The sequence below is a fragment of the Schistocerca nitens genome, chromosome 3 (assembly GCF_023898315.1).
Source record: "Schistocerca nitens isolate TAMUIC-IGC-003100 chromosome 3, iqSchNite1.1, whole genome shotgun sequence".
In the NCBI taxonomy this organism is placed as follows: domain Eukaryota; kingdom Metazoa; phylum Arthropoda; class Insecta; order Orthoptera; family Acrididae; genus Schistocerca; species Schistocerca nitens.
Window position 1 is genome coordinate 648,888,961 of NC_064616.1, and position 27,737 is coordinate 648,916,697.

Consider the following 27,737-nt stretch of genomic DNA (forward strand, 5'->3'; position numbering starts at 1 on the left):
TGCGACCGTAGCAGTCGCGCGGTTCCTGACTGAGCGCCTAGAACCGCTAGACCACCGCGGCCGGCGCTGAGTCTTGGCTTTGTGTCTATCTTGGCTGTGATAATGTGTTCATTATGCTGTTTATAGTAGTTTACTGCATTCCTACTAATTATTACACCTACTCCAACATTACACCTGCACGATTTTGTGGTGGTGATTGGGAGAAATAGTTAAGAGGTGTTAGTAGCTCTGAGTGTGCCTCAAGCAAGTAGTATACAACTGTTACTTTGATATACAGAAAAACACCATAAGAGTTTCTGGATGATGCTACTGTGTGTAGGAAAGTTGTAGCACTAAAATAAAAATGGTGTGGTGAGCATTGTTGGCTAAGAAGTCTTCAGTCCAATCAAAGATAGTTCCATATTCCATAATTTCATGTTTTGTTCAAAGAACTGAATGCCTTCTGAACGTCAAAAATGCATGACATCAACCTACATGGCGTTACCTAATGTCTTGCAGACTGGATGTGCACTCATAGTGGTTAGTCTAATAATCACTGGTTCTGCAAGACATTATCTATCAACTTTCCATACAATGAACTTCGTATTTATATTCAGTTCTGATATTTCCCATGCTTTCAAGCAATGTGATATGTGAAGTATACATATCAAGAGCTGGAACTGTTTTCAAAAATCAGAAAAAGAGCTACCTGTAACATATAGCATCTCACACAACCAGAATAAAATTTAATTCACTTTGCATGGTAGAACACACACCCTGTGTGTATGAACGGTCCATTGAGTAAGCCGTGGTAACTGTGGTCAATATCAATTTATATTTTGAATCTGCAAGGGGCAGTCAAATGAAAACGAGACAGATTGGAAAAAAGTTAAGTAAACTGTTTATTATTTGAAAGGTAATCAACATAACTGTTAATAGATTTATCCCACTGTGAGACAAGACAGCCAATGCCTTGATGGAAAAATGTTTGCAGTTGCCTATGGAAACAAGATTGTGTCCAGCTGTGCACCTCTTCCCTCCAAAGCAAATCGATGGCCATGAATGTCTTTCTCCAGAGCTCCAAAAATGTGGAAATCACACGGGGAGAGATCAGGACTGTATGAAGGATGTGTAAGAGCTTCCCAGCAAAACTTGGGTGGGCATTATCATGCAACAGAATGATGCTGTCTGTCAACATTCCTGGACGTTTAGATTTGATTGTGTGCTTCAATTTATGCAAAGTGTTCACGTATCACTGTGTGTTAATTGTGGTGGCATGTTCTAAACAGTTAATGAGCAGTGGGCCCCTGCAGTCAAAGAAAAAGGTCAGCACGTCTTTCCCGGAGCTGACATGCATGGCTTTGGACTCTTTTCGTGAGGGTGAATCCATGTGCTTTCACTTTTGGCTCTGAAACTTGCTCTCAGGCTCAAAATGATGACACCGTGTTTCATCTCCTGCAACAGTAAGAGACAGGAAACAATATTCTTCATCTTGGTAGCATTCCAGGTGCTGCAGTGATGCTGACACTGTTTTCAACTTATGCTCCTCCATCAGGCTATGGGGAACTCACTACACACAGATTTTCTGGAACTTCAGATGCTCTGTCATGATGACATCAGTGGTACCATGACTGATGCCCAGTATGAGTTTAATGTCTTCCATCACCTGCCATCGGTCATTTCTGACAGCACCATTCACTGAAGCAACAACAGAAGGGGTAAACATATGACGAGCCTGTCCTGGCCGACTGCTGTCTTTCAGTGACATTCGACCTTCTCAAAATCAATTATTCCATGCAAACACAAGTGCACATGACATACTGTTTTCACCACACACAGCAGGCATTCAGGCATGAATTTCACTTCCCGACATTCCTTCGGAATTCAAAAACAGCAAAACTCTTTTACGTTCTTTCCCAGCCCCCATAGTGAAGTTGGACACACATACAACTTACTGACCTCATGTTCAGCACATCTAACACAACATGGCCCAACAGACAATGTTTGCGCTGTTCTTCCCTGATTTTCAATACAGGGCACTTCTATGCACACACTTACCTGCGTTCCCATCATCCATGCCATACTCATTATATTGTCTGTCTTGTTTTCATTTGACTGCCCTTTTTTCATTTGACTGTCCCTTATATTAGTTTCACATGTACTGTCCACACAATATACTCTGCATGTATCCAGGCATTAATTTAGGAATAGGGAATACCCTCATAGCAATCATTTTTTTCTGATGAGTTTAAATTTCACAATGAAATCAGCTATATTCACCATGCCTCTCTGAACTGGGAAACACTGTGGCAAATAATTACAAAAAGTCATTTTAATAAATATATATGTGGAAACTTTACTTCTGTGCACTATATTCCATGAAAGAAATTTGTGTGTTAACTAATAGCTTCATACACACTACTGAGTCCGTGAAACACAACATTTGAACAAATGAACAGTCAACTAGGCTGCAGTTGGCTGTGGTACCTGGGATGTTAGTTATCCAAAAGTATATAGAGCCTTCTAAGAACCTACATGTCATTGTCCAATTTGCATCTCAAGTATTTTATCCAACTGTGATCTAGTTGGCAATTCACTTGTTGAGTAAACTTGTAATAAGGATTTTAGGCATCACCATATGTTAGTGGAGAGATACCATGTATCAGCTTAGTTATCTTCCTGTTGTTAATGCCAAAGTATGGAAAGGAGTGCAGTGTATCAGATTTACTCACAAGGCCAAGTGGATGCCAATCCACATTGCCATCCAGGGAACAGTGCTTGGTACATTTTGGGTGAAACCTGGCTCCTCTGTGTGGCAGTCAGATATACTGACCACTTGGTCATCATGAAGAGATGCAGACTGTATTTACACTCAAAACATAAGGCCCTCAGTCATATGAAAACTAGATTACTGTCCCCCCCCCCCCATCCTCTCTCTCTCTCTCTCTCTCTCTCTCTCTCTCTCTCTCTCTCTCTCTCATGCGCAGGTGCACACACACACACACGCGTGCGACCCCCTCCCACCCAAACACAAAGTATTTATTAAATTACTTATGCAAACTGCTCGAAATCCTTGTATTCATGAAGAAAAATTTGCTGAGGTTCATGCAGTTACTTACACATCATTACACTGTTATTATTTTGTGTGACTATGCTTTTGTTACAAACTGTTAGTCCTTACAGGCATAGTTACTCATATATTTCATATTCATACCATGTTTCATTTATGTATGTCAGAGGTATCATGTCGCATCTGTGGTAATGAAACAACCTTTGAACCCAAGATAAAAATTTAACACTGAGAAATGGAAGGTTTTTATTCACAACACTCAGAGTAACTGCATAAACATGTTTTTGTGAGGGTCATCTTTTTCTCTCTTTGAGGAGTGAAGGTTGTATGTGTATATACTCGTGTATAAGGTGACTAATTCTGTACAACAGAACTGGACTAAAAGAACACTATACACAAAATGTGCCTCAGGAAGAATCACAAAACATACAATTATATTTTTAGAAGCCAGCTGTTACAGTTTTAACAATACTCTATTTATTTACAAATGTCAAAATAAATAATCACTATCCACTGTAATTGCCTAGTTTAATAAATGGGAATTATTAAACTTACAAAGAGAATTTAGTTTTGGCACTGTTACATATTTTATTGGGAGGCAGTTTTATGCTAAAAAGGCAGGAAGAATACATTTACACTCACAAATCTTAATTTGATAAATGCATTGTAACACTGTCGAGCTTTTCAGTTCATGTAAACCATACATGAAATTGGAAACAATTTCTGAAACAGAGAAAATAATATGTGCTTTTGGAACTCATTTGGCATTCTGCATTATGCCGAATAACAACAGTTTTTCCAGTTCTTTAAATAGTAGGTTTGTATATTAAAATATAAATGGCAGATGATTCGGGTCATATCCTAACACCTCTAACCACATCTCTCTCTCTCTCTCTCTCTCTCTCTCTCTCTCACACACACACACACACACACACACACACACACACACACACACACACACACACACACACACACAGAGCAATGCACAAATTAACAAAGAAATGCTCTTAAATGCATAGTTTGGCAATCACAGCAAAATTCTTTTTGATGATATTAGTTAAATAACAGTCTTAACATGATCTGAGCTGAAATACTGAGATCACAGAAACTGAACTGTTTTATATTTCTTAAATATTTACAATTTATGCAGCTAAGAAAAAATAACCACTGAACATAATGTCTTTCATAATTCAGCTGCATTTCAAAGACAAACACCACTAAAATTATAAAATGAGATAAAAATAATAGTGTGTGTGTGTGGTTTTTGAGATTGCAGGATGGGTGTAAGGAACAGGGAAGGTTGTTGGTTCTGCAGTTAGGCACACAATTTTTGAATGCATTTACATTATTAATTTCTTTATACACCTGCAACAGATAGAGGTATATGTATGACCCAGTGAAATGGAAAAAAAGACAAATGTAGTCTCAAAACTCCTTTAGGCCTCTCACAAATATGCAACTTTCATTTGCACAGATAGGGCCTCATTTCACCCAACAGCAAAATTCAGTACAAAATTTTGCACAGCTGTACACAGTTATAGTGTTTTCTTCATTTCACATGTGACAAGACAGAAAAAGACACACTTGAGGATTGTATAAAACTAAGTACTATAATTTTTTCAGTCTAGTCCCATTTTGTTTGCAGAGACCAGTAAACACGTCTCCACAGAAACAAATATGAAATAAATTTTATAGGCATGTTAGTTACAAAGATATTCCATTCTATGTGAATCAGTTATTTGTTATTGCTTATACCTGAGTATATACAGGAAAAATCTTTGAACAAATTGTTGTAATAAAATAAGTAAAAAAGTATGACAGTATATTGTTAGTGTTGCATTCCCTTAAATTCTTTTACTGTACACAATTTATGGACGTGTTTTCAAACTATGTACAAAGAAAATATGTATAATATAAAGTTGACAGCAACAAAGGAATCATTATTTAGCGCCTTAAAATACTGTACATGATAAATAATAATAAAAATCAGTTAATAATATAGATAAAAAGACATCATCTGTCAATGTGCAGCAATATTTCTTGTAAAACCAAGACAAGTTTGTGGACTATTTAGAAACTGTTAAGTAAATGCACACATTTCTTCAATGGCAGTTTACGATTCAGATCACTTAGGAATTTCATAAACAAATGTGCCTACCACAAATGCTGCTGAAAGATATACTTTCTGAATACTGGTCACCTACAAGTAAATTTGTGATATTTTCTGCTTCCATCAGTCACACCACCACAAACATATTACACTGTCTGCTTGGTCAATACAGTATATCAGAGTTTTGATTGAATGGTGGCATAATGTAATCTTCAAAAATTAATTTTCAATGAAAATACTTGTGGTAGCAACAGCGCACACTAAAAAAATTGACATTCACACTGAGCCATGTCCAATCACACTTCAGTTCCTCAGTGAAACTACATTATGAAGGGCTACAGAAGAATCATCTATCCTGTTTAGAGGAGAGTCAAACCAGGAAACCCTCTGATAGATTGGCAGTTATTTGTGCTCTCATTGCTTGCACACTGTTCATTATTTTCTTTTGGTGGCCAACTAACGTAATTCCTAATGCTGTAAGTTCCTTTACAGTCACTCTAACAACTGCATCCATGGTGGTGATTCCTGCTCTTTCAAAATTTTCCAAGTAACGTGCCATCTTGATGGAATTGAGCCATTCCTCAACAGATGTAAACTGGGTCATGTCTGGAGCATCAGGAGCAAGAGGATTTGCTGTCCTGCATCAAGACAACAAACAAAATCAATAATATGCCTACAATTATCTTTTTAGTATATTATATTGCTGTGCACACAAAAATATGATTTCTGCATCTTTATGTGGGTTGGTGGTCAATGCTGTCACTGAATGTGTTACAAGGAGAGAAGGGTTAGAAGTAAAAGAATCTGTCACTACAGGAAATGATACCCCTGGAAGGCTGAAGCCAAGAATCAAAGTGAACTGATACAGCACTCAGGCAACAATCACCAATAGCATCAGAATCAAACAATTAACGGGGAGCTAGGTTTTCTGTAAAACAGTGCAACAAATGTAAAATACCCATAACAACAATAATGAGGATGAAGGCAACTACGATGAGTAGGAGTAAGGTTTTTGTAGCCTGAGATCTAGATCTTGGTTGACCTGATGAAAATATATGCCAAAGGGAAATTTCTTGTCTTCATTGTCCAGAATCATGGCATTGGTTACCTGAAATGTTAAGCACAAAGAGTACACAGGCTCCCCCATATTGTTTTGTCACACAATTATAGGAACTGAATCCATTCTCAAGGCCATCCACACATAAAGATACCTGTGTTTTAAAAGCAAGATGTACAAATTTTGTGGATTAATAATGAAAGTGTACTCAGTAAACATGGGAGGATATTGTTTCAAGTTCATACTTAAATGTTACTGTCATGCAGAACTAAAAAAATAATGTGTTTCCAACCCAGGTTAGTATGGGAAACAGGAAAGGAATGCTCTTGTAAGATTCTTGTGGTGAATTTTAAATTTGTGAGAATCTACAGGAGCCTTGATATAGTTACTGGAATAGTTGAGATATGCCAAAGGTTGAGTAAGTACAAATACACAAACAGCACATCGTTACTTTCATATCTTGCAACTGATCCATTAACTTGTTGGCAAACACAAATTTTATGGCATCTTTATGCTCTTAACAAACAAGTAATTCACCACAAGGAACACTGATGCATTCCCTTACGACTCAGTACTACTCTGGTTTGGAACATTAAAATGGATATAAATTTATGACAGATGCCAGGAAAAAAAAGAGGTGTCTATACAGTTAATTGACAGTACCATCTTACGTGACATTACACAAAAGGCCTCCATTACATCAAAGGCTTCTGTGTGCTTACTTTGAGTCATTGAGTGCCAACTTCAACAATTACCAAACTCAAAAAACACTCTCTCTCTCTCTCTCTCTCTCTCTCTCTCTCTCTCTCCTCCCCCCCCCCCCCCTCAACCCCTGCTCTCCAAACCATACAAACCTATTGGTCAGTCTACTGTGACCCACCATCCAATGTGAATCTCTACTGCTTCTTCATATACTTCCCTTCTAGCCCATGTAATTCAAACTTATACTGGACCCATTTCTCGTGTCACACCCCCTGGCCCTTACTCTAAACTGGCACATTCCTAAACTTTCAATATATGTGTCTCTATTGTCCCTGCACCAATCCACCTTGTTCACAACTGACCTCAAATACAACACCTGCAACTCTTTGTTTACTCTGTATTTTCTTGTCTCTCATAACACCTACAACCCTTCTCTCTTAGACTTCTTTTTTCACATCTTCTCTCAAACTCTCAAGTTGGGTTTGTTGGTCTTAAAAATTTATCTTCACTACTGTAAATTTAACTTATACTGGAACCATTTTACTGTTTCACACCCCCTGATCCTTCCTCTAAAGGGGTCATCATACACAGAGGAAGAAAACTTTCCAATTAAATATCTGAACCTACCTCTCAGGGTTTCCCAACTAACAACTTCCATTCCATATTATGAGCACTGCTATTGTGGTCATTAGATTTGTTATACTTTTAGTTTTCTTTCCCGGACCCAGTCTTTTTACTTTTGGTCTGTCTGCTCATCACCATACTAGTATTAATCTTAATTCTTCAATTTTTCATAATTACAATCATTAAGAAGGCCCGACAGTTACTCCCTCTAATTAACATCTCAGTGTTGCTGCACTTAACTTGATTTTATGTTATGAATAGTTCCTTTTTATATTTGATGTTTAGTTATAGGCTTGGCCTTTTCCTCTCTTATTCTGTTTCATTTCTGCTTCCAGATTAAGATACTTGACCCCCACATGGTCAAGACAATTCATTTTTTGGGATGTGCTTGTCTGCTTTGCCACAGTTATCATTATTGTTAGTGAATACAATCTCCTTCTCTTTTTAAAGGAAAATGAAGGGTTTATCTTCTGTCCATGATGTGGCCATTAGAGATGAAATGTAAGCTTGAATGGAAAAAAGGTAGGGAAGGAAATGGTTCATGTCCTTTTTTTGTAAAGGTCCATCCAGACATTTGCCTTGAGCAATTCTGGTAATCCACAGAGAACCGTAAGTTGGATGGCAGGATGAGAATTTGAACCATGCTCCTCCATAATGCAAGTCCAATGCTTCTTTTCTTTTGTTTTATGCAGCTACTGCTATCTCTCTTTTTATTCAGTGATGTTTCAACTCCCTTTTTTCTTTATTTTAAAGTGCATTAATGTGTTAAGACCTAATTTACTGATGCCAGTGATCCAGTGACAACAAAACACACTGATGAACTATTCGCCAATCAGTTCTCCTCCAGATACTAATGTGTTGAACACCATAACAAAACTTTGGAACTGGATCAGTATTCTAATTTAAATTATAGTGGAAAACAATGTAAGAATACTTTTTGCACACTTCTATGGCAAAATGTTCCATTACATCTATCCTGCAAGCTCATCTCATGAACTAGACACCAAAGTGACAAAAGTCATGGGATACCTTCTAACATCACACTGGACCACCTCCTGCCCACTGTAGTGCAGCAACTCGACATGACATGGACTCAACTAATCATTGGAAGTTCCCGGTAGAAATATTGAAATGTGCTGTCTCTATAACTGTCCATAACTGCGGAAGTATTGCTAGTGCAGGAGTTTGTGTATGAACTGACCTCTTGATTACATCCCATAAACATTCGATGGGATTCGTGTCAAGCGATCTGGGTGGCCAAATCATTCACTCAAATTGTCCAAGAATGTTCTTCAAACCAATAAGGAGCAACTGTGGCCCAATGACGCCAGGCACTGTCATACAAAAAATTCCATTGTTATTTAGGAACAACAATGGCTGCAAATTGTCTCCAAGAAATCAAACGTAACTACTTCCAGTCAATGATCGATTCACATGGACCACAGGACACAGTCCATTCCATGTAAACAAAGCCCATACCATTATGGAACCACCACCAGCTTGCACAGTACCTTGTTGACAACTTGGGTCCACGGCTTCGTGGAGTCTGCGCCACACTCGAACCCTACCATCAGCTCTTACCAACTGAAATCAGGACTTATCTGAACAAGCCATGGTTTTCCAGTGAACTAGGGTTCAACTGATGTCATCATAAGCCCAGGAGAGTCATTGCAGGCGATGACATGCTGTTAGCAAAGGTATGCGACCTGCTGCCACAGCCCACTGATGCAAAATTTCATCACACTGTTCTAATGGATACACTCGTTGTACATCCCACATTCATTTCTGTGGTTATTGCACACAGTGTTGTGTGTCTGTTAACACTGACAACTCTATGCTGCTCTCTGTCGTTAAGTGAAAGCTGTCTGCCACTGCGTTGTCCATGGTTAAACGTAATGTCACGTTCAGAGTCTGTTAATTCCCATCATGCACCCATAATCACATCAGAAACCTTTTCATATGAATCAGCTAAGTACAAATGAGAGCTCCGCCAATGCACTGACTTTTTATATCTTGTGCACGCAACACTACCACCATCTGTATGTGTGCATATCGCTATCCCATGACTTTTGTCAACTCAGTGTATAAAACACCTGTGAGAAGAAGAAGAAGAAGAAGAAGAAGAAAATTATGCACTTTTGAGTTTGCATAGATGTTGAAAAGATGGAAGAAAAATGCTATGTCACTTGCTTCAAAATAAGACATTTATGAACATGGCTACAACTGAATTAAAAAAAAAAAAAAAAACAAAAAAAAAGTTTTGATACTTCATCTAAACTAGGATTTTGTGTGATTCAGACTTTTTTATGATGTCTAATCCACATTTCTACAAATGAGATTATACAAGGTTTCTCGCATTAATGTCTGCACTACTTCCCAGAGTATTTCATAGGTACACCAACATGTTTGTGCTCCTGATGTGTTTACTATTTTTCAATATTATATGAGGGGTTATGAGGGGAAAAATGTAATTACATTTTCTATATCCCTCCACAAATAATTATGCCAGTTGTTTGGCTTGCCCTGCAACTCGTGAAGTAAATTTGTGTGTGAAAACAGCCTTCTGAATAAATAAAATTAACTTTGAGGTTATGACAGCCTAGTCGCTTGCCACTGAATTTCTTTTCTAGACCAACAGTGGCCAGTAGACTGGGATTTGTGTCTGTGCAGACAGACTGTTGCATGTAGACGGGCCTTTAGTGGAAAAAGTTAATAACTTTAGGTACCGAGGATGAAAAATTACTAGTAATATGACATGTAATCAAGAAACAAAAACAAAAATAGTTATTGCAAAAGAAATGTTTTGCAGATGGAATATATTCTGTGGTACATTAAGTAAAAAATTACAGAAAAGATTAGTGTGTTCTTTATGGTGTGTTGCTCTGTATGGTACGAAAATTTGGACACTGAGGTGGAGAGATGAAAAGATTTTAGAGGCATTTGAGATGAGGATCTGGAGAAGCATGGAACATGTGAAATGGACAGATGAAATAATAAATGTGATTGTATTACAAAGGGTGAAAGAGAAGAGAGAAAAACTGGAAACAATTATGAGGAAAAGAAATTGGCTAGGTGACTGGATGAGCAGACGCTGCATAATGAAAGAAGCAATAGAAGGAATGGTAACTGGAAAGAGGCCCAGAAGTAGAAGGAGATACTAGTTAATTGACAACATCAACATAAATGCATCACATGCAGTTATAAAAAAGGACATTGGAAAATCAAGAGGACTGGAGACTGCTGAACTGCCAAATGGGCAGAACACTCATCATCACCACCTTAATATTAAATGTGCATAAAATAAAATATCTCAGAGATATTAAGAACTACCAATCATATTACTTTTGATACAAAAACACTAACAAAAGCTAGTCAGTCACTGTTTTCTATCATTCCACTATGTGTGTAGCACACTGAGGTGTACTGCTTACACTGAACAGTTTACATTACGGTCTTATGTTTGGTGTAATGAAGTGGTTAGTTGTATTGTTCTGCTGTCTTAGAGCAATTGCTGACACTCTTTCCTTGGCACTCTTACATGAAAATAGGTAAGGATTTACATCACACAAGAATTTGGAGAGCTTCTGTGATCTGTGGAGAGGATGGGTGGGTAGTTTTGGCTGAAAGGCGGGGGGGGATTCTAGTGTGATTTTAAAGGAGAGGTACTGCATGGTGCCACTGTGACTGTCAATTCCCTCTGTTCATGCCAGAATGCTTTAAAATGCTCTACACAATGGCAAAATTTGTTAAATATACATCTAAGACGTTATATAGAGCTTTCATTCAGTGAAGTAATTTCAGAATTTAAATAATATGTGCAATGTTTGCATCTATATGTGATTTTGTAATTACAAATTAATTACAAGGAAGCTTGGAAACTACTTAAAAATAAAAACTAAAAAAAAAAAAACCTTTGTTTCAGACATAACACTGCAAAGGGCTCAAACTCAAAGTTTAAAACATTTTGCATATGTATGTTTGAAGTCTAAGGCTACAAAGACGGATACTAATGAACACAAATCATTATAAGGCAATTATTAACATATCCAAAACACATTCTATACTAGCAAAAATCAACATTCTACACAAGAAGTTAATATATGTTGATAAAATAAGGTCTGATGCTATTTTAACCATACAACTCAGACACCACTAGGGTATGTGAGAAAAGGTGAATGACCTGTTCAAGTCTGCCAAGGTATATCAGCTCACTGATTCCTACATAACATGTATATAGTTCATTTTTGTAAATTAATGACATAACTTTTTATGATTTTTACTTTCCGTGAGACCATAATAATTCTGAACACCACCTATCTTCAATTTCATAAACCACCGCCACCTCTACCACAGAGTCATCTAGACAGGTAAGCAGCAGGATTTATCTAAGTGGCGTGATTATAACCCTCCAAATGGTATGCAGTGACTATTTTTTTTGGTACAAGGAGACTAATTGGCTTATTAATTGCAATTTTTGAGAACATATTCAATATAAACAATAAATGACATATCCACCATGTAATTTCAGCAAATCCTGTTTGGTTTTGTTTCAGAAAATTATTTGGGAAGGATACAGCTTTGCAAGCTGCATTGGGTGCTACATGTGTCCAAGTTTTTGTTATTTTTGGATTTTTGCTTTGAACATAGAGGTCTCACTAACGGTTCTACAATCAAAGGTTACTTTTGTTCAACACAGAACATTAACATCACATTTCTGTGGTAATATGTGTACAATGGAAACTTTTTTGATTCATTCTGCATACTATCAACAATGATTGCACTCAATTTAAACTCCAACACAGTGTTTGCAGTATGTGGCCTTGCTCCATCTTGCATGAACCACTGCATGTTGAAGGGCAAGGCAGTAGCAAGAAGCTGTGGAATGAAGCTATTGCGAAGCATTCTCAAATAATGCTCGCTGTTCACAGTTTCTTCAAAGAAAAAGTGTCCAATAAGTCCGTGACTGGAAATTGCTGCCCACGCTGTAATCCTCAGAGCATAATGTTGTCGTTCATGAAGCACTTGTGGGTTTTCAGTGGCCCAAAAGCATAGATTTTGTTTGTTAACCACACCGTCTAAATGAAAATGCAACTCATCTGAAAACCAAATGTTGTTGAGAGTTTCTTCCCTATCCTCCGCCCACTGAGCAAACAGTAGTCTCTGCTGCTTGTGTTCTTCAGTGAGCTTCTGTGCACAGGTCATCTTGTATGGGTACATATGGAGGTCACTTTTAAGATTGCGTTGAACAGAGCATCTGGATATTCCCAGGACTTCTCTGTACAGCAACTCGTACCGCTTCAATATTCTCCGGCGAACAAACATGCTTAGGTTGAGGTCGCTTCGCTTCCAATACTGTTCCTTCCTGTACAAATTTATCGTACGACCTGTGGATGGTCTTCTTGCAAGGGACCCATCGTGTGTTAAACTGTTGTCGAAAACGCCTCTGAGTCACAATATGGCTTTTCGTTTCATGAAAAAGTAACACAATTGCTGATCATTGCTGCGTCTTCAGTCTTCCATTGTCAACCATTGCTGCTTACTAGTCTCCTAGCGGCAGTATCGTGAATTACACGTCATTTTGTAACTCTTTTTTTTTTTTTTCCCAAGCTCTGCTGGTACTGCTGTAGAGATCCCAGCGGGATATCTAATGTGCGTCATAAATTGTGACAGAAACAAATGGTAACACATTTTGTGCGCCACCCTGTATATCTAATAAAACTTGTAGAGAAGAACACACCAGAAATGCAGCAAAAAGATGACAATATTCCAAGAAGAAGGAAGTAATAAGCTGCTTAATGCTATTTGCATTTCTCAGTTAAACACTGCAATACTAATAATAATAATAATAATAATAATAATAATGTATTTTTAATTAATATTGGAAAAGGCATATGGCTAACTGCGCTTCAGAACAAGAGAAATTAATCTGCTAATTTAGTTATACGTACTGGACAAACATGAGTAATGTGTTTTTGTACTTCCTTCAGTCTACTGTGCAAATGTGATTCATTACAGGGTGCTGTAATGGACCTACCGATAGAGGCCTGGTCACTGTCCTTCTGTGGTAGGCAGGCAGTCAATAACCAAATAGAGGCAACCCCCCCCCCCTCCCCACCCCAGGACAACAGGAGGCCTCTACCAGATGTGAGCCACCAATGTGAAATGAATGAAACGCAATCTGTTAAGGGAGAGAATGCTCGCTGTAAGTGCCTTTTAGAGTTTGCATGTGCATGTAGCACTTTTTGAGTGGGTGAGTGTGTGAGAACAGTAACAAAGGAGGAGGAGGGAGTGACAAATGGACAGAACACAAGATATCTATTCTTAATTGGCAATATGGAGCTTGTCCAGAGAAGGAATTCCTGCAACAATAAGGTTGACATGTGATCATCCAGCTGTGTCCATTGTAGACATCACAGAACATTTAACAAGAATAATGAACACCAATTTTGTAATGAACAATAATTTTGATTGGCTGGAAGAAGAATATAAGCTAGAGAATCATGTATGTGGTCACACCCAGGGAAAAAGTTCTGGAGCATGTGAGGAATATCATCCTGGTGGACACTTTTGATTGTACCAGGAATGAAGACATTTGTTGTCCAGATGGAAAAGGGGAGACCTCCTGCTGAGGAGCAAGAGATGATACTTGGTTGATGAGCACCTTTTGCCATGCCACCAATGTGGGACACCCGGCTCTGGCCACCGTGAGACATGCCTCACCCGACAACAACATGCTGCTACCGAGGAGCCACTAGCCGTCTGCAGCGCACCTTGCTCTGTGCTGGTAAAATGCACTACACCTCTAAGTCCGCCTGCCAGTTCTGTTTGTCTGATAGCCACCATGATTTAAACACGCAAGTAATGACCCTCAGGACACTGTAATTGATAATGGGCAAATTATCATTTCCTTCTTCCTGAGTAAAAGTAACTGGTAAATTGTATTTGAATAACCACGGTCCAAAGGCATTTCTGTTTCTTAAAATAAATTCTTATGACTAATCTCCTTACATTCTTGTTGCTGGTCTTCCTAATCCTTTGATACAATTTGCAATTGCCGAACTCAAGTCTGACATAAGCTACAGCAATTCATTTTTACTAATATGCATGTGCCACACTCGAGTGACATTCAAGATATAGTGATTCCTTTGATTTTACACAAATGCCACACTCATGTGCCATTTTATAACATATATTGTATCAATTTCACCCACTACAGTGTTTTTGAATTGCTTCCAGATGAATTCTGTACAATTTTCTGGAATGAAAAATTAAATTTACACCAAATTCTCTGCTCTAAAGCAAACTACATATTATATACACGGAATGAATATTTCATTCTGTAGCTGAGTGAGTACTTTTATAAAACATCCTAGTAGATTAAAGCTATGTGCCAAACAGAAGCTCAAAAAGGAAGAGTCAGCATTCAAATATTGATCTGGCACACAGCTTTAATCTGTATGCAAGTAACTATATGTGCACAAATTATTTACTTTTGGTGACTATCTTGGCCATGGAAGGCGAAGGCACTCATATCATTATCAAACTATGCATGATCAGAGATGTTAGTCAGAATAATAGCCTCACTGTCTTGAAATGTAGAACTTTGTGTGTGTGTGTGTGTGTGTGTGTGAGAGAGAGAGAGAGAGAGAGAGAGAGAGAGAGAGAGAGAGAGAGAGAGAGAGAGAGATGGAGGGAATTTCACTGTAGCGTGAACTTGGTTACCTAAAATATCAACACAAGCCTGGTTCTTTTAGGGACAATTATATAAAGCTGTTGATTCTAGAACAACACAGAAAATGACCTCAGATCAAACTGAACTCAAACATATCTGTTGTATAAACACTGGACCTAAACTATACAACAAACTTCCACAAGAGTCCAAAGACAAAAGTGAAATACATGCCTTTAGGAATACCCTAAAAAATTATCTGTCATGGATGTGTTTTTATACCGTAAATGTATGATGTATAAATTTTGCTGACAATTATACTAATGATTAATTACTACAATTAAGAGGCGTTTTAAAATTAGTCCAAAATAAATATTATGTACAAACATGTAACACAGTAAGGCAAATAAAGTATGCATCTATTTATGTGTTGAAATTGTGTATGTTTACATATCTATGTATCTATACTGTACATATTCTTGTGTTGACGACACCCACACAATTTATATTGTCTACTGATGGATACATTAATTAATAATATCACCATGAAGAGGATCATCTTTGACTGACAAAATTTCGCAATCATGTCAAGTTCAACTGTAATCGTTAGTTCACAACTTAGTGACATTACAAAATAATGGTTTTGTTTTGAGCAAATATGAGTTTAAAAGAAGTAAATAATAATTATTAACCCAAAAAAGACAAGTAATCATGTAAATATGCCATCCTCATGCTGCTGAAGCTCACAATATTTCTTTAGGTGTGTAACATTAGGTTAAGAAATTATTGACTATGTAAGTGATGAGTGCAGATAATAACTGTTCTTATGACAATTCTTGAAGATGACTTGTAATTGCAATTTTTGAGAACATATTCAATATAAACAATAAATGACATATCCACCATGTAATTTCAGCAAATCCTGTTTGGTTTTGTTTCAGAAAATTATTTGGGAAGGATACAGCTTTGCAAGCTGCATTGGGTGCTACATGTGTCCAAGTTTTTGTTATTTTTGGATTTTTGCTTTGAACATAGAGGTCTCACTAACGGTTCTACAATCAAAGGTTACTTTTGTTCAACACAGAACATTAACATCACATTTCTGTGGTAATATGTGTACAATGGAAACTTTTTTGATTCATTCTGCATACTATCAACAATGATTGCACTCAATTTAAACTCCAACACAGTGTTTGCAGTATGTGGCCTTGCTCCATCTTGCATGAACCACTGCATGTTGAAGGGCAAGGCAGTAGCAAGAAGCTGTGGAATGAAGCTATTGCGAAGCATTCTCAAATAATGCTCGCTGTTCACAGTTTCTTCAAAGAAAAAGTGTCCAATAAGTCCGTGACTGGAAATTGCTGCCCACGCTGTAATCCTCAGAGCATAATGTTGTCGTTCATGAAGCACTTGTGGGTTTTCAGTGGCCCAAAAGCATAGATTTTGTTTGTTAACCACACCGTCTAAATGAAAATGCAACTCATCTGAAAACCAAATGTTGTTGAGAGTTTCTTCCCTATCCTCCGCCCACTGAGCAAACAGTAGTCTCTGCTGCTTGTGTTCTTCAGTGAGCTTCTGTGCACAGGTCATCTTGTATGGGTACATATGGAGGTCACTTTTAAGATTGCGTTGAACAGAGCATCTGGATATTCCCAGGACTTCTCTGTACAGCAACTCGTACCGCTTCAATATTCTCCGGCGAACAAACATGCTTAGGTTGAGGTCGCTTCGCTTCCAATACTGTTCCTTCCTGTACAAATTTATCGTACGACCTGTGGATGGTCTTCTTGCAAGGGACCCATCGTGTGTTAAACTGTTGTCGAAAACGCCTCTGAGTCACAATATGGCTTTTCGTTTCATGAAAAAGTAACACAATTGCTGATCATTGCTGCGTCTTCAGTCTTCCATTGTCAACCATTGCTGCTTACTAGTCTCCTAGCGGCAGTATCGTGAATTACACGTCATTTTGTAACTCTTTTTTTTTTTTTTTCCCAAGCTCTGCTGGTACTGCTGTAGAGATCCCAGCGGGATATCTAATGTGCGTCATAAATTGTGACAGAAACAAATGGTAACACATTTTGTGCGCCACCCTGTATATCTAATAAAACTTGTAGAGAAGAACACACCAGAAATGCAGCAAAAAGATGACAATATTCCAAGAAGAAGGAAGTAATAAGCTGCTTAATGCTATTTGCATTTCTCAGTTAAACACTGCAATACTAATAATAATAATAATAATAATAATAATAATGTATTTTTAATTAATATTGGAAAAGGCATATGGCTAACTGCGCTTCAGAACAAGAGAAATTAATCTGCTAATTTAGTTATACGTACTGGACAAACATGAGTAATGTGTTTTTGTACTTCCTTCAGTCTACTGTGCAAATGTGATTCATTACAGGGTGCTGTAATGGACCTACCGATAGAGGCCTGGTCACTGTCCTTCTGTGGTAGGCAGGCAGTCAATAACCAAATAGAGGCAACCCCCCCCCCCCTCCCCACCCCAGGACAACAGGAGGCCTCTACCAGATGTGAGCCACCAATGTGAAATGAATGAAACGCAATCTGTTAAGGGAGAGAATGCTCGCTGTAAGTGCCTTTTAGAGTTTGCATGTGCATGTAGCACTTTTTGAGTGGGTGAGTGTGTGAGAACAGTAACAAAGGAGGAGGAGGGAGTGACAAATGGACAGAACACAAGATATCTATTCTTAATTGGCAATATGGAGCTTGTCCAGAGAAGGAATTCCTGCAACAATAAGGTTGACATGTGATCATCCAGCTGTGTCCATTGTAGACATCACAGAACATTTAACAAGAATAATGAACACCAATTTTGTAATGAACAATAATTTTGATTGGCTGGAAGAAGAATATAAGCTAGAGAATCATGTATGTGGTCACACCCAGGGAAAAAGTTCTGGAGCATGTGAGGAATATCATCCTGGTGGACACTTTTGATTGTACCAGGAATGAAGACATTTGTTGTCCAGATGGAAAAGGGGAGACCTCCTGCTGAGGAGCAAGAGATGATACTTGGTTGATGAGCACCTTTTGCCATGCCACCAATGTGGGACACCCGGCTCTGGCCACCGTGAGACATGCCTCACCCGACAACAACATGCTGCTACCGAGGAGCCACTAGCCGTCTGCAGCGCACCTTGCTCTGTGCTGGTAAAATGCACTACACCTCTAAGTCCGCCTGCCAGTTCTGTTTGTCTGATAGCCACCATGATTTAAACACGCAAGTAATGACCCTCAGGACACTGTAATTGATAATGGGCAAATTATCATTTCCTTCTTCCTGAGTAAAAGTAACTGGTAAATTGTATTTGAATAACCACGGTCCAAAGGCATTTCTGTTTCTTAAAATAAATTCTTATGACTAATCTCCTTACATTCTTGTTGCTGGTCTTCCTAATCCTTTGATACAATTTGCAATTGCCGAACTCAAGTCTGACATAAGCTACAGCAATTCATTTTTACTAATATGCATGTGCCACACTCGAGTGACATTCAAGATATAGTGATTCCTTTGATTTTACACAAATGCCACACTCATGTGCCATTTTATAACATATATTGTATCAATTTCACCCACTACAGTGTTTTTGAATTGCTTCCAGATGAATTCTGTACAATTTTCTGGAATGAAAAATTAAATTTACACCAAATTCTCTGCTCTAAAGCAAACTACATATTATATACACGGAATGAATATTTCATTCTGTAGCTGAGTGAGTACTTTTATAAAACATCCTAGTAGATTAAAGCTATGTGCCAAACAGAAGCTCAAAAAGGAAGAGTCAGCATTCAAATATTGATCTGGCACACAGCTTTAATCTGTATGCAAGTAACTATATGTGCACAAATTATTTACTTTTGGTGACTATCTTGGCCATGGAAGGCGAAGGCACTCATATCATTATCAAACTATGCATGATCAGAGATGTTAGTCAGAATAATAGCCTCACTGTCTTGAAATGTAGAACTTTGTGTGTGTGTGTGTGTGTGTGTGTGAGAGAGAGAGAGAGAGAGAGAGAGAGAGAGAGAGAGAGAGAGAGAGAGATGGAGGGAATTTCACTGTAGCGTGAACTTGGTTACCTAAAATATCAACACAAGCCTGGTTCTTTTAGGGACAATTATATAAAGCTGTTGATTCTAGAACAACACAGAAAATGACCTCAGATCAAACTGAACTCAAACATATCTGTTGTATAAACACTGGACCTAAACTATACAACAAACTTCCACAAGAGTCCAAAGACAAAAGTGAAATACATGCCTTTAGGAATACCCTAAAAAATTATCTGTCATGGATGTGTTTTTATACCGTAAATGTATGATGTATAAATTTTGCTGACAATTATACTAATGATTAATTACTACAATTAAGAGGCGTTTTAAAATTAGTCCAAAATAAATATTATGTACAAACATGTAACACAGTAAGGCAAATAAAGTATGCATCTATTTATGTGTTGAAATTGTGTATGTTTACATATCTATGTATCTATACTGTACATATTCTTGTGTTGACGACACCCACACAATTTATATTGTCTACTGATGGATACATTAATTAATAATATCACCATGAAGAGGATCATCTTTGACTGACAAAATTTCGCAATCATGTCAAGTTCAACTGTAATCGTTAGTTCACAACTTAGTGACATTACAAAATAATGGTTTTGTTTTGAGCAAATATGAGTTTAAAAGAAGTAAATAATAATTATTAACCCAAAAAAGACAAGTAATCATGTAAATATGCCATCCTCATGCTGCTGAAGCTCACAATATTTCTTTAGGTGTGTAACATTAGGTTAAGAAATTATTGACTATGTAAGTGATGAGTGCAGATAATAACTGTTCTTATGACAATTCTTGAAGATGACTTGTAATTAATGTGATCAGTTTAAGGCATTTTATACATACTTTAGTGGCACTGTAAGAAAGGGAAAATTGAAATATTTGTAGTAAAGTTAAGCAAGTGGAGTTTGCCAGCAGCCAAAACTGATTGAACATCTCTTACAAAAATGTTCTACAGTCTAGACTAGCAGTAACTACACAATCCACATTAAATTTTTAAATACAGGTTGTTCCATTTATCTGATGACCACATGTGCAGGGTTGTGTTTGCCAGCCACCAGAGACATGCAGGCTGATTGAATGGGATGCCCATCTCCCTGTAAATGATGCACTATGCACCTAATCAGGCAGTGTCACTCGAACAGTGGGGCAAGACTGAATTATTCCATTCCACAATTAGTGTTCATTTACAATTCAATTCATGTGTGTGTACACAGTCTGCATGTATTGTCCAGGGATTGTTTGAACACAAGTTTCCAGGTGCTTAAATTCTGAGTTGTGGTGCAATTCACAAATTAGTGAATAAATTTTGTGAGATGGGAAGTGCTCATGACAGGGAGCATAAATGACAACATACAGTGCTCACAGAAGTTGATCTCGATGATACTGCATACCAAATGGAAAATTCCTCTAAAAGTCTCTTAGATGTCTTTCACAGCAAAAAAATTTCTTGCACCTCTGTACATAGAGCTGCTACATTACTTGGGCTAATGTCCTATAAAATAACAGTAGTGCAAGAACTTAAAGCTGGTGATCCTGTGCACAGGGTCAGGTTTTGCAAATTGGTTTTGAAAACAGTGCATGACGGTGAAATGGATCTTTACCTCATGCTGTTTTCAGATGAGGCTTGGTTTCATTTGCAGAAGTATGTTAATTCCCCAAACTGTCAACACTGGAGCACCAATAGGCTTATTTTTCTTCATGAGGAATCCCTTCACGATCAGAATATAGGAGTGTAGTGAGCAGTTAGTGGTGACAGAATAACAATCCCAAATTTTTCAGTGACACAGTTAACAGTGAAAGATACAAGTAAAACATTTTGCAACGGCTTTTTAATGAACTCGAGGAAAGAGAATGAAGCTTCCATGTGTTTTCAGTAGGCTTCAGCAATGGGTCATACAGCGAATATTTCTTTGCGTACAATTCACAATATGTTCCATGACAGAGTTATTCGCAACAACATCTAGCCCACTCAAAGTCCCTATTTAAACATGTGTGATTTCTATTTGCGGGGAGCACCAAAGGATAAAGTGTACACAACAAATCTGTACACATTACAGCAACTCAAGGATAATATCCATGAGTCAATTAATTCAATTTCCCAAAAAGAATTACATTGTGTGATGAATAATTTCTTGAGTAGATGTCAGAAATGCATGGAAAACAGTAACAGTTGGGTGACATGGCATCTGATTCATTGGGCAACAGAGTGTTCACTGCCTGCCATCTATTGCGCTGTGAATATGGTCAACAGATAAATGGAAACCCTGTATAAAACAAGTGCTTAAACTGTGATGTCAACTGCATGCAGGTTGATGAATAAGACTAGTTGTATGCGTATGTAAGTATATTTGTAATTATCAAGCAGTGATTCTGTGTCTGCATGCTGGAATAAGATCCAAAGAATCTCAGGTTTTATTCCACGCCAGTTCTTGGAATTTTTTTTACCACTTGTGACTTCTTTTACCTCAGGCCGTGTTTGCGCAAAATGTTGAGTTATTTAAGTGTAGGACTCAGAGTAAAACTAAATCACACCACAGTTATTATTGCAACATTTGACTTGCACAATAAAATATTGCTATTAGTGCATCAGATGAGCCTGAAACAGATGACACTATTTCTAACAGATGACACTATTTGCTATGAGAGGAGTCTAAGAAGAAATTATAGCACCAACAGAAAATAAAGCTAACATGTGTCACAATACAATGAGGACAGCATTTATGAACAATGTATTTATGTAAAAAAGTTGCAAAATTGGAATTTATCAGCAAAGTGTCAGTTTGAAAGCCTGATTACATTTACATTTCTTTTAGTTCCAGTACTTTAATTTCCCTATCTACTTTCAGTGTTACCATTCGTATTTCATGTTCCCCAAGCTATACTATTCTTTTATTTTATGTTTGCACTCCATGCATTGTAATCTTCTTTCGTAAAATTGTTATTTCACATCAAGAAAATTTACTGTTCTTTTTGTTTTTTGAGACACATTCCTAACTTTGCAGGTTCTATAACAGAATCCTGATTTGTGTGATCCACATCCACCTATAAGCAGGGGTTATTTTTAGTTCAAAATATGTGATTTACTGCTGTCACAATTAACTTACACTATCATTATTACCAACTCAACATAAACAGCATCTCCTTTAGCATCACTATCATCAATGAGGAGAACAATGTTTTCATTTGAAGTTACAACCATCTACTCATTTACTGATGTGCAGGAAGTGCAACCTTTAGTGTTGTTTGAATCTGTATTGGAAATTAAGAGAAATAAGCGTATTAAAACTTTGGGATGAAAATCTGTGTTGTCATCATAGGGATTGTGAACAAGAATAAACTGGGACTTATGGATTGCAGTTGGCTTCTGCCCATCTTCTGTGAAAGTAGACCTCACAAAAATACTACTTCCAGTTTTATGCATTTCAACCTTGAAAAGTTTTTACAATGTTTCTGCTCCAGTTTACACAATGCACGTAATTACACAGAGATGAAATATAATACTTGTAAAATGCATCTTTGAGTTAAATCCTGTCATCTGTGAATGCTTTCTAAGTCCTTTCCTTAATTTTGACAAATCAATTTTTCAGTCACATTCTGTTCCTACATTCTGTGACTTGGGAGTCAACAGCAACTGCTTTCAACATCTTTTCTTTGTTGGCTGTAGTAACTTTATCAGTTTTTTTGCCTTTTATTGCATCTTTATGCTAACCCAATGCAATTTCCTGCAACAAATCTTTTTCAGCCAGGGAGAAGTCTGAAGATCACTCCTTTTCTGCTTACTTTCTTCCCTTTATAACATGTCATCTTTGATAATAAATACTGTGTCTTTTGTTATGTATGATTAATATCTGCAGTCAAAATGTGATAATCATGTTGACAGCTGATTTTAGAAGTGTTGTCAAGCATGTTAATGCTAACTTAGATCAACTCTGAATATCCTTCGGTGCATCTGAGTTTAGTGTCATACACCAAACAGGAGTCCTGAAAAGAGTTCAGTTTCTGAACTAATGTCATACTTGACCTGCAGTCAGCAATGTTTGTACAAATGTTCCGTAGAATAAAAATACAGGCAATAGAATGCCATGCAACTGCGATAAAAAAGTTAATCATCAACATCATTTCCTTGGGGCCTTTGTCCTGCTTCAACCCAGGGTTGGCCTTATTACTATAGATTTGGCAGCGTTAGCTGCAGAGGGTGGCCGGATGCCCTTCCTGTTGCCACCCCGAACTCCCCGGGACGGAATTTGTGTACCCCAGCTGTCTGCGTCTAGTGTAAGCCATGAAATAGTGCAAACATTTTCAAATGTCTGCGAGTATTGTAACTGAAGCGGAACGTGGGGTCCAGCCCAGTATTCACCTAACGGGATGTGTAAAACCGCCTAAAACCACATCCAGGGTGGCTGGCAACTGAAGCGGAACGTGGGGTCCAGCCCAGTATTCACCTAACGGGATGTGTAAAACCGCCTAAAACCACATCCAGGGTGGCTGGCATACCAGCCCCCGTTGTTAATCCGTCGGGCGGATTCGATCTGGGGCCAGCACATCTACCCGAGTCCAGGAAGCAGCAAATTAGCGCTCTTGGCTGGGCCCTGGTGGATATGACAAAAAAGTTAACATAATGCATAAACTTTTTATGTCATCCTGCATGCCAAACTGTTGTTGGGAAAAAGGGAAGGAACTACTGGAATACATTACTCTCATCTAACCATCACTGACCAATTTCTATAGTAATGACGAATTACCACTATTAGACAGTGATTGCAGAAACATGTTTAGTATGTTGATTGTGTTATGGCTTTACCTGTGTTATATTAGTTCTGCAGTTCACTTTGTTTATTGTCTTCAACTGTAAAACAAATTCAGTGAAACCAGTATTACTTTTTGTTCAAGATTACTATCCACTGACGCCTTGCAAAATGGTGTGTTTCCTCAACAGGCTTAACACATTAGCAGTCTTCAAAACAATTACACAGTAAATGGTGATTTAACAATCTGCTCTTCCTGAAGGTCATAGATATCTCCTATTTCACTGCCCCTACCTCTGACTTCACAAACTTGCATGTTTACAAAGTATAAGTGTTTTTATTGTTTTAATAGGTGACTGAACTGTTGGTGCTGGCACTTGCTTCTGCCTATACTGGACTGCACCTTGTACACTCTGGTGCTGTTAATATAGAATGGCCTCTTCAACGCTAAAAACTGCACACATATGAAATGTTAACTCTTTACTTTCCAGGACACTTCCTTCGGAAGAATCATTATTCCACTGTTCATACTACAAGTGTCTACCCCCCCCCCCCCCAACACACACACACAAAGAGAGAGAGAGAGAGGGAGAGAGAGTTCAGGATCAGTTCCCTTACAGATCTTGTATTTTACAACACAAAGGCAGAGCCAAATCTAATATTCATGTGAAGCATATGTAGCCCTCTTAAATTTTAAAAGGGGCTGGGGGGGAGCTGAAAATGATCAAATGCGTATTAATCATCTGACAACAATAACTGGGACCCCTCCTGCATCTGTGTACAGATTAAGGAAACTGTCCTTTTAGAGACAGTGGAAACTGAGAATGTTTAGGAAATCCTATTGTGAGTAAGAACAAAGAAGAAATTTATGAAAAAACATTTTTGTAGTTATCTTTTACAGATAACTATAATAGTATTACAACTAAATTATTAATAAGCTCCCTAACTTTACAAAGTAATTACAAGGACTTTAGGCAAAATATGAAGGTGGACTTCAAAGTAATATATTTCACGAAGACATTCAGTATGTTGATATACAAAAATATATGTGTACTTTCTCCATTACATTCACAAAAAAATGTTGAAACATACACCTTGTGAATTCACAAATTCTGGGCTCTAGCGATGCACAAATCAGGTTCAAATGGCTCTGAGCACTATGGGACTTAACTACTGAGGTCATCAGTCCCCTAGAACTTAGAACTACTTAAACCTAACTAACCTAACGACATCACACACATCCATGCCCGAGGCAGGATTCGAACCTGCGACCGTAGCGGTCACGCGGTTCCAAACTGACGCGCTTAGAACCGCACGGCCACACCGGCCGGCGCACAAATCAGGGAAGGTCCCATTTGAGATTAAGAGGAATTCTTTCAGAACAAAATAAACTTAATATTTAAAGATTTGGTTTGCAATATATTATTACAAAAGAACATAAATAATTAATTTTTTTGGAAGAAATATGAAATCTTAGGTTGCTTTGCTTCTTTCAAATTTTTCTTAGAATAAAATCATGTGCACTGCAAGCAAACATTTTCAGGCTCATTAAAATTTAGAAGTTCCTTGTCAACCTGCCCTTTCTGCTTGCTTTGGTCTCCTCTAGCACCTCTAAGTGTTGTTACAGAGGATTCTTTGAATTATAAATACAAGTCTCTGATTGATTGTGCAGTATTATGTGCATTAATAACTCCTTCTATACCTTGCAGATCTGTGTCTGCAAAACCCTTCTCTACCCAGGGATTTTCCCAGTTGCCATGAGACATTGTTCATGAGGAGAAGAGTATCACTTTGACAATGGAAAAACCTGACAGTATTTGGGCTGAATTTGTTTTCCAGGCTTTGTTTAGTGTTGTTTTAATCACTTCATTTTATGTAATAATCAAATTTTTTACTGTAAACAAGATATGTTTCCCAGAAGGCATGAACAACATGTGTGTGAGTCAGGGTTAAGAATTGGAATTGTAAGACACTCAGTGTCTGTGAATGGTATCAGCATCATCTCTGTTTCTCCTAGTATCACTGAGCACCTATGCCAATGCCAGGATCAAATCTGAGGACTACACCCAGGAAGCATATTGTTTCATTTTCATGTTATCCAAGCATTATCACCCTCATTCTATAAGTAGACTGAGCCCAAAACTTCCCTTCATTGGATAATAAGAACTATCCTGCAACTGCAGCAGTTTTTTCTCACATTACTAATAAGTACAGTATTTCTTTGGAAAAGGTTAATGAGGATATCCACTTCCATTTTTGAATGTGAACATCTAATGAAGTTCAATAAAATAATGTAAAGACACAAGTATATAAATTTTAGGTAAAACAGTGAATTCAGCCAAACAACTGTGGGTCTGTGTTCTCTGGACTAGTGATACAATTATGTGTTTCCATAAAATCTAGAATGAACATAGAAACAAAAACAAGAAAGTCAGAAAGCCCATGTTACAGAAATTAAAAAAAAAAAAAAAGAAAGAAAGAAAGAAAACATGCACATGCAGCAGGAAATGTCCATTCTCTGGGAGCCAAGAAACTGATAATGAAAATTTGAAATGTGGGAAAGATTAGCAGCCCATCACATACATCATTAAAGAAAAGGCAACATAAGACTTGGCGAGAAGGAAGCATACGTGCCTACAAACAAACAAACTCACACACACACACACACACACACACACACATTCAAAGTAGATGAGTGATGGCCCAGTAATCCTCACATTTTAAATTTTCAGAATCCGACAGTAATGGAAGATAATATTACTGAGTCATTAAGCTATTGTTAAGCAATGCAATAATGGCAAGTTAATTTTATTTACAACAAAGAAAGTATATCAACTGCCGTATTACTGCAGTTTGAATGAAGACTTATATAAAATTCTGTTCTGTTACAAATTGAATTTCACTCCATACTTTTTTCAAACAATAAATGTAAAACTTTATGACAAGTTAATATTTACTTTTTGGTGAGAGATACATTTCAGCCTTGTTCAACATAAGAAAGGAACTAATGTCATAGCTTTAAATTAGTTAACATTAACTCTGTTACATATGTAAGTGAAACTGAATGTTACATGATAAGTCTGTCAATCATTTTTTGTAAGGGAGAAAGATATTAATCGTGGTACTCTACCTTTTACATAATAAACCATTGGCAACACCAAGCAACCCAGCAAATCATGAGTGAGGCTGAATGCGAAGGGCTGCAGGAGCATAATAAGGATTTTGGGGCGGCGGGCGTCTGCACAAACCATACAGCCGCCATTGCACATCACATCACAATACAGCTGACACGTATATATAGTTATTTATATATACTGGAAAATGTCACTATAAACTTCACAGAGCCTCATACATCATCCATAATAAAACTGTCAATATTTTTGTGACATGAATTAATTACTTTACTAGAGGTTCTCCCTCCAACTTTTAATTGAAAGACAGAATTTAAAGAAGTTCAATTAATTTTACTTGCAAGTATATCAAATTAATGTCACTGAGCCATAATATGGCATGCTTCTGATTAAGACCTTAACTGTATATGCTCTAATACTTTCACTACTATGGCATTAGTTCTTAAGTTAATTTTGAGTGCATCTGAAGGTATCTCATAAATAAATATTGTAAAACTGTGTTGCATTATAGCAACAATTTACTGTTTCTTTAAATGATACCTACCATCTAAACAC

General features: G+C 37.5%; 1 protein-coding gene across 7 annotated transcripts in view; it reads right to left on the minus strand.

The window, feature by feature from the left end:
* Positions 1-3,278: 3,278 nt before the first annotated feature.
* Positions 3,279-27,737, minus strand: part of LOC126248609 (ephrin type-B receptor 1-B) — a 364,329-nt gene continuing 339,870 nt past the window's right edge. For 6 of the 7 annotated variants that reach the window (XM_049949753.1, XM_049949752.1, XM_049949749.1 and 3 more), the window contains one exon: positions 3,279-5,797. In XM_049949753.1, the coding sequence (XP_049805710.1) occupies positions 5,530-5,797 (268 nt within the window). In that variant the 3' untranslated portion in view covers positions 3,279-5,529. Of the gene's footprint in view, positions 5,798-27,181; positions 27,290-27,737 lie in introns of all 7 variants that reach the window. The other variant, XM_049949754.1, reaches the window with a different exon arrangement.